This window comes from Natator depressus, chromosome 2 (genome assembly GCF_965152275.1).
Source record: "Natator depressus isolate rNatDep1 chromosome 2, rNatDep2.hap1, whole genome shotgun sequence".
Lineage (NCBI taxonomy): Eukaryota > Metazoa > Chordata > Testudines > Cheloniidae > Natator > Natator depressus.
The window spans coordinates 16510165-16530649 of record NC_134235.1 but is presented as its reverse complement, the minus strand read 5'-3'; the positions used below and the strand labels follow the sequence as shown (position 1 = coordinate 16530649).

The 20485-nt window shown below is 47.2% G+C and overlaps 1 protein-coding gene across 2 annotated transcripts in view; it reads right to left on the bottom strand.

Moving 5' to 3' along the window:
- KCNQ3 (potassium voltage-gated channel subfamily Q member 3) overlaps positions 1-20485 on the bottom strand; it is a 260710-nt gene that overhangs the window by 47229 nt on the left and 192996 nt on the right. For both annotated transcript variants that reach the window (XM_074943827.1, XM_074943828.1), the window contains exon 2: positions 1863-1953. In XM_074943827.1, coding sequence (XP_074799928.1) covers positions 1863-1953 — 91 coding nt within the window. The remainder of the gene's footprint in view (positions 1-1862; positions 1954-20485) is intronic.

The window sequence follows — 20485 nt, the reverse complement described above, 5'->3', positions numbered from 1 at the left end:
GGGCTAACACAGCAGCTCTCTGATTACCCTGTGGTAGCTGGACTTTGACTATAGGTACTTTTTGTTAAAGTGACACCATCAACTCGAAGTCTAATCAGTCTTACAAAATTATTTCAATGTAGTTTCATTTACTGCACTTGTGCTAAAGCTACTGGCAAATTTTTGTGCATCATATTTGTTTTCTCCCTTTCTGCTGTGTGAGGATGTGTGTACACTGCAATCAAAAGCCCGCAGCTGGCCCAGGCTCATGGGGCTTGGGCTAAGAGGCCGTTTAAGTGCGGTGGAGATGTTCGGGTTCGGGCAGCAGTCTGGGCTCTAGGACCCTGCAAGGTGGGAGGTTCCCAGAGCTCAGATTGCAGCTGTATCCCAAATGTCTACACCACAATTAAACAGCCTCTTAGCCCAAGTCCTGCAAGCACAAGTCAGCTAGCAGGAGCCAGCTGTGGGTGTCTAATTACAGCAAAGACACACCATGAAAGACCTAAACAAACAACAGGGGAAACTGACTAACTGACTGATTACAGCATATGCTCAGGGCGCGTGCATAAAACAAGCTGAAAAAACCCCAGAGAAAAGGATTTATTTTCTCCAAATCTTTGAAGGCTAGTCATCTTAACCATTGCTTGCAGCATTACCAGGTACAATCTCTTCAGACAGATGTGTGATTTTGAAGTTGATGGCATCTCTTTAATGAGAGCTTGAAATCAGCAGAACATCGCAGAATGAAGTGAAAATCGTGCAGAGACCATAAGGTTTATGTCTGCATTGCAGCTGGACCGAGTCTCCCAGCCCGGGTAGAGTTTCACACTAGCAGTGTGGGTGTTGTGGCACTGGTCGAGATTTGTTCTAGCCACCCAAGTTCAAACCCAGAGGGTGGGGTGGGCTTGAGAACTTGAGCTGTCACACTGCTGTTTCTAGTGTACAACTCAAGCCTCACTAGTGCAAGTCTATCCACCCGGGCTGGGAAGCTAAAGTTTAGACATACCCGTAGGGTTAGATTTTCAAAAGTGCTTAGCTTAGGCCTAACTCTGCTTCCACTAAAGTCAATGGGAGTTTTACCAATTACCTCAGTGGGAGCAGAATTAGGCCAACATTGATTGGGTGTTATTGAAAATCCCATCCTAAAATTATAGGATCTAAAAAGTTTTCCCCATCCACTATTTCCTCCTAGTCCCGGGGTTGTTATAATTTACCAAGTGCTGACAATACCTCAGGCATTCAGCGGTACACAAAAACACAGTCACTGCTTGAAGATCATCAGCTTTTTGCACACAGGCTACTAAATCACATAGTGTGATGGGGTATACCAACCCCCCCATTGAGCCCTCAAGGGTTAATGAGCTGCTGTGGGCCCACTCAGCCTTGCCCAGCCACACCTGCACTTGCTGTCAGGTAATGAAGGGGCACTTAAAAGGGGAGGAGGAGAGCTCATGTGCTGGTTGGTCGGGAGGAGAACAGACCTCCTATTCTTTGCTCCTTGAGGAAAAGGAACAGCCCAGGGCCCCTGCAAAGGCCACAGCCTACCAGAGCCTGCTGTGGGAAGTAGGCCTTGCTCAGGACTACTGAGTTTGTTCTGGGATTACTTTTCTTTGCCTGATTATAAATGGACTATTGGCCCAGACTGGGCAGCTTGAGAGAGACCTAAGTGACCTACCACGCCTATTCCAGAACCCAAGCCTAGGAGGGATGTGGGGAAGTGCCTCAGTAAATACTATGGACTTCTTGCAGTCTACATGAGCCTGCCCTGCAGTGAGTCTGGGACCCTGAAGAGTGTATGGTCACCAGTGGTAATGAGTTTTCATCACTGCTGAATTTAATCCAAGAACGTTAACAGTATGACATTGCAGTCCCAGTCTACTTACCAACAGCAGCAGCCAGTCTCCTGAAACAGTTTCATATTCCTTGAAAGTTGTTAGGACAGCTAAGATCAAACACCCCAGAACTATCAGAAATCTGGATTAACATAAAAGGAGAAATTGGGCATCGTTACCACTATATCCACTTAAAAAGAGCTGGTTTAAAAAAACCCACAGAGGCCTTAAAGGGATCCCCATCCATGATCAGAGGGAGATGGAATGTCACTGGGATCAGGGGTTCTGAACCTGGGGGAGCCACAGGCAGTGTTAGGGTCAAGACTACTCTTCCCTTCCCATATTGTTAAGTGGGAAGAGGACCCTGGCTCAACCCCAGAGTTTGAGGGTCCTGGCACGGAAAAGTGGTTCACAATATGGGAAAGGTAAAGATAGTCATTCTATCACTGACTCTGTGGAAGGAGGAGAGCATCTCATTGAGATGTTCCATTTGTGGGTATTACCTCCTGCATAAAGGATTTGCCTTATGCAGAGTGTTCAGGTGTTACCACCATGATGGACACTTTAGAAATGCATAGAATAATCATTACTAATAAAATGGCATTGCAGTAACAATAAAGCAAACCCACTTGGCATGTATTGAAAGCCAAGAAACATTAAATTAACATTTCTGTGCAATTAACATTTTGGCACCAATAATATCATCTAGTGCTTTTTATCAGCAGATCTCAAAGAACTTTACAAAGGAGGTCAAAAACCCATGAAGACATTAATAATTCACAAACCCTTGTTTGCACTGAAAATTTTAGTGCTCTCCTTTTTTTGTAATGCAGATATAATGGGGTGTGTAACCCACTTAGGCTTTGAAAGGGTTGATATGGGCCTCAGAGGTCAGCTATGCTAACTGGCTGCACCTGGAGGGTGGCTGAGGCTTAATTAATGTTGAAGGCAAGCTGCAGAAGAAGCTAGGTGGTTAATATAAAAAATAGAGCAAGTAGAGAGCAGAAAGGGACTGAATCTTCACAGAAAGAAAGATTGGGGAAGCATGGAACCTCCATTTCTATGCAGAGAAAATTCAGCCAGTTCAAAACTTTACATTCTTAGGACTTGTGTTTGATAAACTAATTTGGAAGGGTCAAATAGTTAATATCCAGTGTAAATGTAAAAAGAGGATGAATCTGCTTAAAAGTATTGCTGGGAACAAGAGATAAGAACTCACTGATGATGCTGAATAGGGCACTAATAAAACCAGTTATAGATTATGGAGGCAAGCCTTTGAAATCTTCATCTTTGAAATTAACAGTTAAAGAATTAGAGCCGATCCACGCCCAAGCACTGGTTAATCCCATGTGGTAAAATGTTACAGCACCATTGTGTGTGAAGCAGGGAGCTACTATACGTTTAAGGATGAAATTGTTACATTTAACCTTTTGGGCTAAGATTAATGGAAACAGTGAAGATAAGAATACTAAACAAATATATGAAGATGGTTGGGAAGTAAATAGATCAGATGTAACTGGATGTCACCTACTCCCACATGCTAACAGGGTCAAAAAATGGGAGGGAGTGGAAAGTGAGTGAAAAGGAAAGACCGAGAGAGATTGAAATCTTAAGTCATGAGCAGTCAAACTATACTTGGACAGTTGTCTCTTCAGTTGTGAATTTGGAATTATATGATAAGATAAAGGAAAAAGCAGAGCCATCAGATATGATTGTGATGCTGGCAGACCAGGTGCCGGCTCATGCCAAGGTCCCTAGGCCTCACTGAACACTTACAATCGCATAGCTGGAAACCTGTGTGGCTCACCTGTATGTTAGCATTATCAAAAGAGATGCTAGCGTTATAACCATGTGTTTAGACTTTACGGAATGCTTGTAGGATGCTGCATGTATTAACCCTACCTATAATATTTGCATCCCATGTTATAAGGTAATGTTATACAAATATTTAAGACTATAAATTCCCCACAGTCAGGGGAGAAGCATTACCCAGTGTGAAATACTAGTTTACCCCAAGAAGCATTAGCTCCTGCCCACCAGGAAAGACTATTGAATCCAAATGGGCCACTGTGGAGCAGAGACATTGTCGACTGCTCTCCCCTCCTCCCCCGCCCCACCACGAATACATTACATCCAGGAGCATCTGTCCCATCAGCTTGGACTCAAGGGAAAGGGGGGAATAAAAATCCTAAGCAGAAGAAATGGAGGCCTCTTTATGCTGTCTGACCTCTGAGGGGCAAGGATTCCTAGACATAAGCAAGAGATCCCCAAGCTGCTTAGCATGGGTTAGTCCCAAAGGACATAAAAGCTTGCTTATTATAGAAACTTCAATTATCTTTTGAATTTAAGATTGTACCTCACTTGTATGTGTATGCTTACCTGCTTAATCTTGTAAATAATTCTCATTTCTTATCTTTAGTTAATTACAGGATTGGCTACAGGTGTTGGCCTTGGTTTGCCATCTGAGTACAAGTCACTGGGGTATGTGACTGGTCCTGTGGGACTGGGAGCAATCTGAATATTATTGTGATTTTTTCTGGCGTAAGTGACCATCTATCACATACTCCAGCTTGCCTGAGTGGCAAGAAAGACTGGAATGCCCAAGGGGACCATCTGTGACTCCATGGTAAGACTGTTAGCATGCTTTAGGAGTTCACACTTGTGACAGGGCTGGTGAAATCTAATTATAGAGTTTAGAAGCAGTTTGGGGTTTCTGCCCTGCTTTTTAACAGTCTGCCCTGTGGCTGGCACACATGATTGTGAACCACTCCAGACAGCATAACAATGACAAATAAAATTTATGAGTTTATATATGGCAAATGGGATCAGCATTGTCCACTCTGTATTGACAGACCTACAGATGACGACACTGGTAGTGTGGGAATGGCCTTTTGTATCCCTGAATTTGGAATTAAGAGATCTATGAGACTATCCAATTTGGTGGCCATTAGGACGGCCGAATACACGGGCATACTGTTGGCACTGACCTGGCTAAGGAACGTATGCCAAGCTACAACTGCTATCCTGTCTGACTCTTTGAGTATAACAGCAATCAGTAAGGGAACCTCAGAGAGCAGGAATGACAAAATATTGTTCTTAACTATGAAGAGAGTGCAAAGAGAAAAAAGGACGACGGTTCTATGAGATATGTCCTAGACTTAAGGATAATGTTATACTTCCCAGTTATGACAGAAGAAGCACCATAACTATATTTACAGTGCTAATAGGCCACTGTGGCCTAAATGGTAATTTATATCTACTAAATGTGCACAAAAACGGGTTGTGCGAAACATGCAAAGTTAAAGAAACAGTTGACCATCTGCTGTGGCAACGCAGGGAGAATTATGCAAAAAGAAAGATTCTCTTTATGAAGAACTGAGATGCGTCAAGGTGAAAGAATATAGTCTGAAAGGACTGGTGAGAGAACAGGGAAAGTGGGGTAGCATTAAAAAAGCATTACAGTGTATTTTTAAAGGATGCAGGACAGGGTGAGCGGACATAAGCTTTTGATTATGTAAAAACTGTGGTAGGTGACAGTCATAGCCTCACATGCTGAGGCTGCTGAGCCATAAAATGACAGGAAAAGAAAAGAAGAAAGAAAGGGACTGTAGGGAGGAGAGGAAAGAACTTTGCAGTCCCTCTTTGTGACTAGAGAGGTTGTGGGGAGAAAACTCAGGGGGAGAATAAGCCCTAGGATCCTACCCTGAGTAGAGGAGGCTGGCGGAGAGGAGGGGAGGCATAGAGCAGTCACTAGGATGGAGAAGGCTCTGGTGGTGTGCCCTGAAAGAAGGGCAGGATTTGGATGTCCAGGGAGAGAGCTCTGGGAAGTGTTCAGTTAAGGAACAAAGCAGGGGAAACCACAGCAGAGGGGGATGAAAAGTGAAGCCTGAGAAGGTTCGAAATTGGTACTTTGAGATTCTAGTGGGGGCTTCCTGGGGAGAACCCTGTGAGACCTGGCGTGAGACAAGGGAGAATTTAGAGGTTGTGGGGAGAAGGGCTGAGAAAATCTGGGTAGGAAGAGGTCCAGGGATGCAGCAGCAAGGAATTTTGTGGAGCAGACCTTGGCTGCTGGCTATAGGGACCCTGGACTGGAGCCTGGTGTATGGGGAAGGCCTGGGTTCACCTACCAGCCAACAGAGAAAGTGGTGTGAAGCCCTCACCCTGAGATAAGGGGATAAGGACATTGGAAGCCCTGAGCCAAGGGAATGGAAGAACCATAGGGCCCTGAGTTGGGGCCGGAGACCTAATATAAGCACACTGGACTTCTATTTGTTGATGTCAGAAACCATGATGGGGATGGTCATGGCTAGTGGTTGGAGCTGTGGCAGCTGGGCCTAGTGGTTGGTGCCAGGGGTCAGAGCCAGAATTGAGTCAATGGAGTGAGAGTAGGACTAGGAACAGGGCTGGAGCGAGAGCAAGGCTTGGGGAGTCTGTTACCACTGTCAGGCAGGCAAGAGTTCCAAGCCCTAGACCAGCGGTTCTCAACCTATTTATCATTGTGGGCCGCATATGTGGCTCACAAAATGTTAGCTGGGCCATAGGTTGAGAACCACAGGGCCCCCCACCTAACCTCCCCCACAACCCCCTATGCTCAATGCCCTCCGCCCAGAGACCCCTCCACAGAGTGAGGGCAGGAGTGGAGAGCTGGGTGTGGAGCGGAAGGCAGGGACCCCAACCCTGGACCCTGCTGTAAGGGGATCCCTGATCCTGCTGGCTGGCCAGACCCTGCTGAGGGGGGATCGGGGGACAGTCAGGACCCCGGACCCTGCAGAGACCCCATACTGTGCCATGCTGGCCTGGGCGGCAGCCAGCTACCCAGACCCCGCCGTGGGTCCTGTGGCATTTAGCATGTTGTATGCTAACTGGGCTGCGGGTTGAGAATTGCTGCCCTAGAGTTGCTATTCCTCCATTGAGGCTTATATACCTGCCCTGGAATTACCAGACCGGTTCCTGGCTTGCAGTTTGGCTGGAGCCCAGCACAGGAGAGACTCATCACCTTATAGTTAGACGAAGGATCGGCAACCTTTGGCATGTGGTCCATCAGGGAAATCTGCTGGCGGGCCGGGACAGTTTGTTTACCTGCAGCAGCCACAGGTTCAGCCGATTGCAGCTCCCACTGGCCGCGGTTCGCTGTTCTAGGGCAATGGGGGCTGCGGGAAGCGGCGTGGGCTGAGGGATGTGCTGGCAGCTGCTTCCCAAAGCCCCCATTGGCCTGGAACGGTGAACCGCGGCCAGTGGGAGCTGCGATCGGCCGAACCTGCGGACGCTACAGGTAAACAAACCTTCCGGGCCCATTAGCGGATTTCCCTGATGGGCCACGTGCCAAAGGTTGACGATCCCTGAGTTAGACTCTGTTACCCCAGAAGGGGTGGACCTAAATTGTGACATAATCAGAGGCCCATGCAGAGGTGGACCACCAGAGTGGCCATTGGCAGGGGTTGTGAGATGGGGGGAGAGCGGCTATGCCTGGCCACAAGGAGGGGCTCCAGTGGAGAGACTCCTTTCACAGAAAGAAGAAAATGAAGAGGCCAGAGGCACAAACAACACCAAAGTTCTGCTCCCTATGCACATGGCTCACATTAGGGCTTGTCTATACTGCCCTGCAGTTTGGATTATCGGGGTGTAAATCACAAAATGCACTAAAGTGCTGCGTTTTAACTTGTCTGTGAGGACGCTATCGGTGTGTATTAAAAGGTTCCTAGTTCACATTAATGTAGTCCTCTTCAAACAGGACAATCTCTGCAGGGCTCCATTCAGAGACTTGGGGTCACATCCTCAGCTGACATCAATTAGTGCAGTTCTAATTAAGTAAATTGGTGCAGCTCTATTGACACCTGCTGAGGATCTGGCCCTAGATCACCTTACCTCTCCTTTAAGTTACTAAGATAATGAAAGGTTTAATGATATATATAGAAAATATTCAAGGGAAGTTACTTTTGCAGAAAGTTTTTACTTAAGGGCCCAGCCCTGCGAGAGCACTCAAGTCAACAGAAGCCGGCCTACTTAATAAATGGGATTGATGGGCAAAGCCCATAAAGCAAGAAAAGCCGCACCCATACAGGTGAGGGAGGAGCTACAGATCATGGGGGCACAAGAAATGAAAAAAACAGGGAAGGGATACATGTCACAGGGTCAAAATGAGGGATCTAGAGGGGGGACACCAAGAAGAGAACTCTGGATAATGCCTGCTGTCCTGAGACAGTCCAAGATGTCAGTGGATGCTACTGAGAAGAGCTCTTCCCAGATGCGTGAAAGGTCCCAGAAAACATCCTCTCTGAGTTTCCTCCTGGACAGATGGATGGCCATCTTGGCCAGTGTCAGGAGGAGGCCGAAGGGGAAATCTTACAACTTGGTGACGCCACAGATGGCGTGTGCCTAGAGGAAAAGATGTGAGGAGAAATGCAGCCTAAACAGAGGGTTGCAATCTGGAGTATGGCAGGTAGGCATGCACCAGGGACTCCCTCTCTCTGCAAAAGGGTCATGTGTCTGTGGCGTTGATGAACCATGCCAACCACACACCGTGCTCACAGTTCTATGGAGGAGTTGCCAGCCAATGTCACCAGTGGGACGTGGAACCAGTGTGGAGTAGAGGTGCCAGCCTGACAGCCCAGGAAATAGAAGTGCACTCTAGCCAGCATACAGGCACAGCATAGGAAGTGACATTGCTATTCATGTGCCTCATTCATGTGCCTGCACAGGGACCTGGACAAAGCTCTCCCCCGCCCCATGTGATATAGGAGAGCTGCATTGATGCCCATATGATCCTCAGCCTTTCTTCTGAGAATGCCAACAAAGATGCCAGTGAGGTGGAGGCATGAAATATGAACACCAGCTCATTGGATGTGTCTCACTGAACCGCTGATATGTAATGACAATAGTTGGCTTTTATACAGAGCCCCTAAAAACATTAACTCATGAATCCATACCATGCCCTATTAGAGCAGGCTGGGAGCCATATCCCTCTCCAATGGAAAACTCAACCAAAAGGGTGAAAAGATTTGCTGAAAGCCACATCTGAAGACCCAGCTCTGCATTCATTCCTCCAGACCAGAGGTAGTCAATAGGTGGGCCGCAGGCCAAATCCAGACCACCGAACACTTTTGAACAGACCGCAAAATCTTTTTATTTACTTATTATTATCATTAATATTATTGTTATTGCAATGTGAAAAATGTTTCTCTGGAGTCCCTTGACTATACCTTGACCAAGAAATTTGGACCTTGACAAAAAACAACTGACTACCCCTGTCCCAGACCATGCTGCCCCACCCATTGTTTTTTGATTATTACTGACCCTAGAAGTGGAAGGCTCGGTTTCCTTACCAGCCCTCTGGGTCATTCAGCAACAATAGGCTAGCACATGTCTAGGCCTGGAAGAATCCAATTATTATTATATTTAATTTTGATGGAAAATAGATTTTTATTTTTATCTATTTTAATTAAAGTTTCTGCAGAGTGTCAGCAGTTTGGATGAACCTCCCCCCCCCACCACCACACAGGAGGACACCCCACTGCTGAATGGCTCAAGCAGGGGGCTCATCCTCCTCCTTCTTGCAGTCTTGGCCGGGAGTCTTTGCTCTACCCTGCCAGGACTGCAGCGTCCCCACTGTACATTGCGCCTGCAGGGACTCTGAGCAGGTCCTGGCAGGGCAGAGCAGAGACCCCCTGCACTCCCAGCTAGTGAGTGAGAGAGAGCAGGTCCACGACAGCGGGGCTGCAGAAGGCCCCCTGCCCTGCTGCAGGGCCACTGACACCTGAACCCTGCAGGTGTAAGTGCAGGGCAGGTTGTACTCCTGCTGTTATCGAATTTTTGTTGTTGATGATTTCAGCGTACCCATTGACATAGACATTTTCCAACCTTTATAGAGTAAAATCTAATCTTGCAAACCCTACGTCTAACACTGTGCTTTTTGTCCCTCTCTAGTGGCTAGATCACATATAGTGGTTTATAAGTTTACTACTGCCTCAAAGCTAATGCACCTGGTCAAGCCGTTAGAAGCTCGTGGTTTTAGATCCAAAGGTGCAATAATCAGTCTCCGCAGAAGACCCAAGCCAAGTCATCAGTGCACATACAATTAATGTAAAAAACCCCCAGATTCTAGAGTCAAAGACCTTTTGGGGTTAAACTACAGAGGAACAATCAAATTAGCATGTGTGTGTTTGGCATTAACAAGGAAGTAGTCGTGACTGTCATCACCAGTATTGGCCACAGGATATTACAGAGACTGGGTGGGTGAGGTAATATCTTTTATGGGACCAACTGCTGTTGGTGAGAGAGACAAGCTTACAAGCTCTTCAGAAAATTTCTGTGTAAGAGCTTGTCTCTCTTACCAGCAGAAGCTGGTCCTATGAAAGATATTACCTCATCCACCTTATCTCTCTAATCAACAGAGCTAGTCTAGTTTTCTACAATGGCTAATCCTGCAATTCTACACTAGCTTTCTACAATGGCTAATCCTGCAAGTCACCTTGGAAGCTTGTGGTCTTTTGCCCTTAGATTCTGCATTGCCAGGAGTTCATTACAATTGTTTTTGTTCCCATTTTCCTAAAGGGGGAAAAAAACCTATCTCCTCCTAGGAAGAGGGCAAGAATTTGTAGCATCATGAAGAAATCTGTACTTCAAAGCGGGGGCCATTTAAAGGCAATGTCATAACAGCAGTTTTTGAAGTAGAAGATTTTCTCTCTGTTCCCTTCCTGTACAAGCAAAGAGGCAGCAGCTAGTAAGCAAGGCCTCCTCCTTCTTCCTCTCCTTCAGACACATTCTCAAAAGCTCTTTGCTTCAGTGTCCAAAGCAACACCACTGCAGGCATCCCCAGAGAGTCTGACAAGCTGGCTCTAAATGTGCTGGGTCAGCAGTATCAGGTTGCGCAAATGCCAGCTGTGACAAAGTTCCTCCTCTACCTTGGTGGGTCTTGCGCTTAGTGGCGGATTTGCTTGCCTCGGAGATTCACGGCAGCCCTCAGTTTGGCCATTTTCATGAATCCACAGTCCAGGTCAACTCCTCCTGTGTCTGACTAGGAGTTGGAAGGTTTGGGGGGAACCCGGGCCCGCCCTCTACTCCGGGTTCTAGCTCAGGGCCCTGTGGAATACAGCTGTCTACAGTGCCTCCTGGAACAGCTGTGTGACAGATACAACTCCCTGGGCTACTTCCCCATGGCCTCCTCCCAACACCTTCTTTATCCTCACCATAGGACCTTCCTCCTGGTGTCTGATAATGCTTGTACACCTTAGTCCTCCAACAGTATGCGTTCTCACTCTCAGCTCCTAGTGCCTCTTGCTCCCAGGTCCTCATACGCGCACCAAAAACTGAAGTGAGCTCCTTTTTAAACCCAGGTGCCCTGATTAGCCAGCCTTAATTGATTCTAGCAACTCCTTGATTGGCTGCAGGTGTTCTAATCAGCCTGTCTGTCTTAAGTGTTTCCAGAAAGTTCCTGATTGTTCTGGAACCTTCCCTGTTGCCTTACCCAGGGAAAGGGAACTACTCAACCTGGGGCTAATATATCTGCCTTTTATCACTCTCCTGTAGCCATCTGGCCTGACCCTGTCACACAGCCTTCTGGATTTTCAGCACTAGGCAACCTTTTCCTAAGAGCGGTCTGACTAATTTGTTTGGTTTCCTGTGACACAAGTTCGGAAAAGCTGCCATTTCTTATTCCAATGTTTGCAGCCTTGAAAGAAAAAAGCAATCTGTGCAATAGCCTCCTTCTGTATCATGTCACTGGGACAAGCTTTAAAGATTCTCCTTAAGTCCCAGCGTGCATGGGTTACAAGGAGACACTTAGGTGCCCTGCTTATCACATGGATGATCGGGAGTGGGGCTATAAAAGCAAAGGTGAAGCTGCTATTATGCTAGTTACCTGGGGTTGGTTAATCTTCTCCCTCCACAGCTTGCTGACAGCTGGAATGGCCTCTGGTCGGTGTAACCATCTGAGTTGCTTTGCTCTTGTTTTTGAATTTTGTTTGTGTTAATAGAGCTGGCTCTGAGGAACAGGACTTGAACTGAACTGTAGTTTGCGGCTTTATTTTAAGGGTGGCTGCCCATTGGCTTACTGTCTCTCTGTTTGCTTGCAACTAATACATGTAAACAATGAGATGAGATGGGATGCAGAGCCCAGAAAAGAAGATGCAAAGAAAGAGCCAGCACATTCAGATATGGCATGCTGGGCAGGTCTATGTTACTCTACAGCCTCGTCTGCACTAGCACAAAGTCAGAAGGGGTTCGAAAAATATTTTAGTCATCATGAAATTCACCAGTGGTGCCAAACTTGCTCTGCTGGAGGTTGAACCTGCGGAGTTTGACTTGGTTTTGGCCAAACCATAAACTTGAGGACTGGATTAGGTGGGTCAAGCTGAAAATTAGCCCAAACTCCTCCAAAACTTAGTCTGGTTCCCAGCCTTCAACAAACCTTTGCAGTAGATTTAGACCAAGTTTGGGTGCATTAACAAACTCTGAAACCAATGCATGGATCATCCCTTCCCAAATTAAGAGCCACAGGAGGGGAGATCTCCAGCCATCGTGACTGAAGGGAGAAAAGCCTTGGGGTCCAGCCGCAAATCTGTTGAAATCCTTGGACTCCCTGGGAAACCAGGATCATTCACACAGAGGTTCTTTAAACATCTTCCTGCTGATCCCCTCATAAACCCTTCCCATTCCCTCCCATGGTGGGGACTGTGAGGGACAGGAATGTATTCTCACATTCTAGTAAGCATCTAAACAATCTGAAATCACCGAGGAGAGGACATTCCGGATGCTGTGCTCTGTCTGTTGCCTTTAGCTGCACGGTATAGCTGAGTCAGGCAGGTTGTTATCTATCCTCTCTCTGAAATGATTTAACAGCAGAAGGGCTGAGAAGTGGGCCATACTGTGGTCCAAGGTTCAGTGGCTTTGAGCAGAGGGATCAGCCTTCTCCACAGTACTATCTCCCTTCCCTGGATTCTGCAAAGACCCTTCTGCAGGGTCAAGGATCTGCAACTGGGGAGGGAGCAGGCCTGGGACTACACATGATCCCCTGCTTCATGGGGAATCCCTGTAAATGTATATGCCGTCTGAGGCCACATTAATATTTCTCTTGCTTCCCTCTCCCAACATGGGAGCTTTCAGGGGCTGCTACAGCAGAGGAAGCCCTGGCAAAGCAACACAGCTACACAAAGCCTCCAAATGCATCGCTTCAGATTTATGTGGATCAGCTGGGATCTGCATGGTTGTGGGGGCGGAACAGAGAGCTTCTGTATGTTCTCCCCACCCTGAGTTTTCCTGCATTAACTCTGTAGACATACCTGTCATTTTGCAACCTTGGCTGATTGGGGATCTCTACAGCTAAACACATGAGCTGCTACACCTTGACCAAAAGAACCACACCTCCTTAGCTGGGGATGTAACAGACTCCTCTTCTCTGTGGATAACATGCATCACCAGTTGGTCACAAGACAAAGTAAATCAGAACAGGACAAATAGCACAAGCTCCCTTTCCCAAACAACCTGCTTGTCTCGTAAATAAAATAAAAAATCTTCACTCAAAAGTGATTAAAAAGACTCTCTCATTCATCCATCCTCTTCACTGTACATTAATTCTCTCCGGCCAACATCAGTCCAGCAGCAGCGACCTGCTCACAAACACAGTGGCACTGTAAGACAAACCTATGTCACTCTGCAGGAAAAAGTGCTTTTCTCACCACGCAGAATACACAATTGGCTTTTTTAGGTTTGCGCTGCCTGACCTTGCTCATGGAGAAGGAGAGAAACAGGAGATGATATAACTCAGCTTCTATTCCCGCTAGGCCAGCTTGGCCGAGGGTGCTGTTTTGGGAAGGGTATGCATGTGAGATACACAAACCAATGCAGATAAAATATGAAACAATATGAACCTTCATTCAAAACTAAACTAGATTTCAAGGCAAATGTTAGCCGTCAGGGTCCTTTCAACCTTCCCTGATCTCAGACCATCAGTTCCATAGTACTGTATAGCTAAAAAGTGGAGAGCTACAGCTTTGCACTGTTAATGAGTTAGGAAACAAATTCACAAAACTCTTACCCCCTGCCCACCCTCCCACCCCCCAAAACACACTCCACAGGGGATAGCATCAGCTAGAGCAGGGATTGGCAACCTTTGGCACGTGGACTGCCAGGGTAAGCCCCCTGGCGGGCCGGGCTGGTTTGCTTACCCGCCGCGTCTGCAGGTTTGGCTGATCGGGGCTCCCAGTGGCCACGGTTTGCCGCTCCAGGCCACTGAGGGCTGCGGGAAGTGGCGCGGGCCGAGGGATGTGCAGGCCGCCGCTTCCTGCAGCCCCCATTGGCCTGGGACGGCGAACCGCGGCCAGTGGGAGCTGCAATTGGCCGAAGCTGCTGACGCGGCAGGTAAACAAACCGGCCTGGCCCGCCAGGGGGCTGGCCCTGGCGGGCCACGTGCCAAAGGTTGCTGATCCCTGAGCTAGAGGCAGCACTCCTGAAGGCCAGGAGCAGAAATAACACTTCCCAAGGTGCTGTGGAGAGTCTAAGCATTAGCAGCTCTTGCTATAAGAGAACAACACGCAAGGTTTTGCATGGACTTCCGGAGTGGTCTGACAATCACTTGTTGCTGGAGGTGACGCCTGAGCCGCCCATCAGGTATGGCCCCACTGGATCAGTAAACACGGCACCAGCAAACACTGCACCAGCACGAGTGGTGTTACTCAGGAAGCATCCTGTTCAGGACAGCTGAGTCGGGAGGACTGGGTCACTGCACCCTCACCCCTTTCCCCAGCAGACACATTGAGTCCAGCTCCGGGACAGCTGAAGACCATTCTTTTGATGAGATACAGATATGCTCCATCCTCATCACCAGTCCACTGTCGCTTATGAATTAATGAGAGGGGCTGGGATGGCAAATGAATCATCTCCTCCTTGAAGGCGAACCTCAGATAAGCAATTCGGAGGTCTTCATATCATGAGAACTCTGATTTATGCACCCGATGGTATTGTACCTATGTAAATTTGACTTGACTTTAGAGTATTTCTTTCACTCTGCATTACCATAAGCAATTAATCAGCATTCAGAAAGTCAGGATGATCATCCATAAGCGAGCAATATTTTATTTGAAGTCTGAAGTTGAAGTCTTTGGAGGAGGTTATCAGCCTTCTCCAGAGCAGCCCAATTATTATTCCTGAAACGTTTTGCCAGTATCTGCAACAAAGTTGTCTGACATAATATACGATGACCCCATTTGCTCAACTGACACATTAATATCTCTGATTGTATTATCCCTGTTTAACTTGACTGTTTCAAATAAGGACAATTCTATCCAACTTCCAGGAGAAAACATAACACGGTGGGTGGTGGTGAAGGGGGGTTTAAGGCAAGATCTCCATTAAGGCAATTCCATCAGCTTAAAGCAGGACAAAATTTTGAATCTTTCAATGCATTTTTTAAAAAATGAAAATGATTTCATAATTCTGCATCAAAACCCCAATCCAGCAAAGCACTTAAGCAGGTGCTTAGCTTTAGCTGCATGAGTAGCTCAATCAAGATTAGTAGGACTACTCACATGCTTAAAGTTAAGGGTATCCTTAAGTACTTTGCTGAGGCCTATTACATGAATTTTAGAAAATAATAATGGAGAACTCCTCCCGGCATTAAGCCTTCTCGACCATCCTATCCATGTAGGGTTGGTCCCTACCATTCATTTTCTGGTTCTTTTTCAAAACCTTGTTTTAAACATCCCAAATGATGGGGCTTCCACCACATCCATTGGGAGACTCTTCTGTAGCTGAATAGATTTTACCATTAGATGGATTTCCAGAAGCTTCTTTTAATGTCATCCTTTTACTCTTAGTTATATGCTGTTTTAACACTTGTCATAAATATAAAGGGAAGGGTAAACCCCTTTAAAATCCCTCCTGGCCAGAGGAAATCTCCTCTCACCTGTAAAGGGTTAAGAAGCTAAAGGTAACCTCGCTGGCACCTGACCAAAATGACCAATGAGGAGACAAGATACTTTCAAAAGCTGGGAGGAGGGAGAGAAACAAAGGGTATGTGTGTCTGTCTATATTTTGTCTTTGCCGGGGATAGACCAGGAATGAAGCCTTAGAACTTTTAGTAAGTAATCTAGCTAGGTACGTGTTAGATTATGATTTCTTTAAATGGCTGAGAAAAGAATTGTGCTGAATAGAATAACTATTTCTGTCTGTGTATCTTTTTTGTAACTTAAGGTTTTTGCCTAGAGGGGTTCTCTATGTTTTGAATCTAATTACCCTGTAAGGTAACTACCATCCTGACTTTACAGGGGGGATTTTTTTTTATTTCTATTTACTTCTATTTCTATTAAAAGTCTTTTTGTAAGAAAACTGAATGCTTTTCCATTGTTCTCAGATCCAAGGGTTTGGGTCTGTGGTCACCTATGCAAATTGGTGAGGCTTTTTATCCAACATTTCCATGGAAAGGGGGGTGCAAGTGTTGGGAGGATTGTTCATTGCTCTTAAGATCCAAGGGTCTGGGTCTGTAGTCACCTAGGCAAATTGGTGAGGCTTTTTACCAAACCTTGTCCAGGAAGTGGGGTGCAAGGTTTTGGGAAGTATTTTGGGGGGAAAGACGTGTCCAAACAGCTCTTCCCCAGTAACCAGTATTTGTTTGGTGGTGGTAGCGGCCAATCCAAGGACAAAATGGTGGAATATTTTGTACCTTGGGGAAGTTTTGACCTAAGCTGGTAAAGATAAGCTTAGGAGGTTTTTCATGCAGGACCCCACATCTGTACCCTAGAGTTCAGAGTGGGGGAGGAACCTTGACATGGTGGCATAGTGGTGGGATTAACCTGAAATCATTTTGAGATCCAGTTGAGATTTTTTGAACTGGAAATACAGATTTTAAAAAGGAAATTTTTTTTTCCTTTCGAAAGGAAGTCCAAAAAGCAGCTGGAACTGAAAGCAGCTTGTTTTTCTCTCCTTTGTGGCCAAGCAGAGACAAAAGGGGATTATCTTTGTGAATAGCAGGTTTTCTTTGCCTGGAGGCAGGGTACTTAACTCCTGCAGGGAAATTCACAGTCTTCCAACCCAGAGTTTTTTTTTTTTTCCTAAAAGTAAATAGGGGGTGTGTGTTCTACCCATTTGCTTTTTCTTTGGGCTGGGTAAGCAGGTTTCCACGTAGTTGGAGGTTTTTTGCTTTGATTTGGGCCCAGAGCAGAGACAAGGGAATTGTCTTTTTCTGTAGGCTGACAATCACTATCAGAGAATAGGTATTCTATTCCAGCACAGCAAAATTTTACAGCCAAGTTTTGTTTGTTTATTTCTAAACCTCGGGTGTAAAGTTAGTTAAAAACAGAGAGGTTAGAATGACAAAATCCGCGGCTCGACTACAGCTGGAGTTAGCCAAATTTCAGGCTGAGGAAAAACAAAGGGAACATGAAAGACAGATAGAACTCATGCGGCTGGAGAAGGAGGTACAGGAGGCTGCCCACAAGAGGGAAATGGAGGCAAGGAAGCATGTGGAGGATGAGAAGGAAAAAGAGAGGAAGCATGTGGAGGAGGTGGAGAGGATAAAGGCTCAGCAGAATATACCAACAAACCCTAGCAATCCTTCTCCAGGTACCACTTCCCATCCCAGAAAGTTCCCCACCTACAAGGCAGGTGATGATACTGAGGCCTTCTTAGAAAACTTCGAAAGGGCCTGCCTTGGGTACAGCATCTCTACTGACCAATACATGGTAGAGCTGAGGCCACAGCTCAGTGGACCCTTAGCTGAGGTGGCGGCTGAAATGCCTAGAGAACACATGAACGAGTATGAACTGTTTAAATCCAAGGCGAGAGTCAGAATGGGGATAACACCCGAGCATTCTCGTCGGAGGTTCAGAGCCCTAAGGTGGAAACCAGACGTGTCATTTCCCCGACATGCCTACCACATTGTGAAACATTGGGATGCCTGAATATCAGGAGCAAGTGTTGAATCTCCAGTAGATGTGCCCTTCCTAATGCAAATGGAACAATTCTTAGAGGGTGTTCCTGAAGAAATAGAAAGATACATCCTAGATGGGAAGCCCAAAACTGTAATCGAGGCAGGAGAGATTGGAGCCAGATGGGTGGAGGTGGCAGAGAAGAAGAAAACTGGTCGCAGTTGGAGCGGAGACCAGAAGGGACAACCCCAGACCCCACCCTATTACCGGGGGCCGCCCAAAGCCCCACCTACCTCCCAAAGAACCCTCCAGACCCCTTATCGTCCCACCACCCCGTTCTCCAGCAACCCTCCTCGCCCCAGTGACCCGTCAGCTGGACGATGTTTTAAATGTAACGAGCTGGGGCATGTAAAGGCCAACTGTCCCAAGAACCCCAACAGATTACAGTTCATTGCACCGGAATCACACCAGAGGTCCACAGGCCCAGATACCTCCCAGATACCCTTGGAGCGGAGGGAAACTGTGAGTGTGGGCGGGAAGAAGGTCACCGCGTGGAGGGACACCGGAGCACAAGTGTCAGCTATCCATGCTTCCTTAGTGGACCCCAATTTAATCAACCCAGAGATCCAAGTGACGATTCAACCCTTCAAGTCCAACTCTTTCGATTTGCCTACAGCCAAGTTGCCTGTCCAGTACAAGGGCTGGTCAGGAATGTGGACTTTTGCAGTCTATGATGATTATCCCATCCCCATGCTGTTGGGGGAAGACTTGGCCAATCATGTGAAGCAGGCCAAGAGGGTGGGAACGGTCACCCGCAGCCAGGCTAAACAAGCCGTGAGGCCTAGCTCTGTTCCGGAAACTTCTATCAGGACCCGGTCAGAGGTGATGGACCCGGACCCCAGGCCAATGTCTGCAACAGCAGTAGTGGATCCAGTCCCAGAGACCCAGACGGAACCAGTCCCAGAACCGGAACCAGCCGAGCAACCAACACCAGACCCATTGTCAGCACTGAATCCAGTACTTGCAACCTCAACACCAGAGGGCCCCACCGAACCTGAACTGGCAGCAACCGATAACCCTACACAAGAGGCTCAGCCGGAGCCTGAATCCCAACATAGTGCACCAGCGGAGAGCGGTTCACAGTCAACAGAAACAGCTCCATCCCCTATATCGCTTCCAGAGGGACCAAGTCTAGGTCCACAATCCAATGAGGAACTGATGTCTCCAGCATCAAGGGAACAGTTCCAGACCGAACAGGAAGCAGATGAAAGCCTCCAGAGAGCTTGGACGGCGGCACGGAGCAACCCACCGCCTCTCAGCTCTTCTAATCGATCCAGGTTTGTTGTAGAAAGAGGACTTTTATACAAGGAAACTCTTTCTGGTGGACACCAGGAAGACTGGCATCCTCAGAGACAGTTGGTAGTTCCAACTAAATACCGGGCCAAGCTCTTGAGCTTAGCCCATGATCACCCTAGTGGCCATGCTGGGGTGAACAGGACCAAAGACCGTTTGGGGGGGTCATTCCACTGGGAGGGAATGGGCAAGGATGTTTCTACCTATGTCCAGTCTTGTGAGGTGTGCCAAAGAGTGGGAAAGCCCCAAGACCAGGTCAAAGCCCCTCTCCAGCCACCCCCCATCATTGAAGTTCCATTTCACCGAGTAGCTGTGGATATTCTGGGTCCTTTTCTGAAAAAGACACCCAGAGGAAAGCAGTACATACTGACTTTCATGGATTTTGCCACCCAATGGCCGGAAGCAGTAGCTCTAAGCAACACCAGGGCTAAAAGTGTGTGCCAGGCACTAGCAGACATTTTTGCCAGGGTAGGTTGGCCCTCCGACATCCTCACAGATGCAGGGACTAATTTCCTGGCAAGAACTATGAAAAACCTTTGGGAAGCTCATGGGGTAAATCACTTGGTTGCCACTCCTTACCACCATCAAACAAATGGCATGGTGGAGAAGTTTAATGGAACTTTGGGGGCCATGATACGTAAATTCGTAAATGAGCACTCCAATGATTGGGACCTAGTGTTGCAGCAGTTGCTCTTTGCCTACAGAGCTGTACCACACCCCAGTTTAGGGTTTTCCCCATTTGAACTTGTATGTGGCCGTGAGGTTAAGGGGCCATTGCAGTTGGTGAAGCAGCAATGGGAGGGATTTACACCTTCTCCAGGAACTAACATTCAGGACTTTGTAACCAACCTACAAAACACCCTCCGAACCTCTTTAGCCCTTGCTAAAGAAAACTTACAGGATCATAGAATCATAGAATCATAGAATATCAGGGTTGGAAGGGACCTCAGGAGGTCATCGAGCAGGGGGTTGGACTAGATGACCTTCTGGGGTCCCTTCCAACCCTGATATTCTATGATTCTATGATTCTATGATTCTAACCCCCTGCTCAAAGCAGGACCAATCCCCAATTAAATCATCCCAGCCAGGGCTTTGCTCTTTTTGAGCCAGGATGCTCAAAAAGAGCAAAAAGCCTGGTATGATAAACATGCCAGAGAGCGTTCCTTCAAAGTAGGGGACCAGGTCATGGTCTTAAAGGCGCTCCAGGCCCATAAAATGGAAGCATCGTGGGAAGGGCCATTCACGGTCCAGGAGCGCCTGGGAGCTGTTAATTATCTCATAGCATTCCCCACCTCCAACCGAAAGCCTAAGGTGTACCATATTAATTCTCTAAAGCCCTTTTATTCCAGAGAATTAAAGGTTTGTCAGTTTACAGCCCAGGGAGGAGACGACGCTGAGTGGCCTGAAGGTGTCTACTACGAAGGGAAATGTGCTGGTGGTGTGGAAGAGGTGAACCTCTCCATG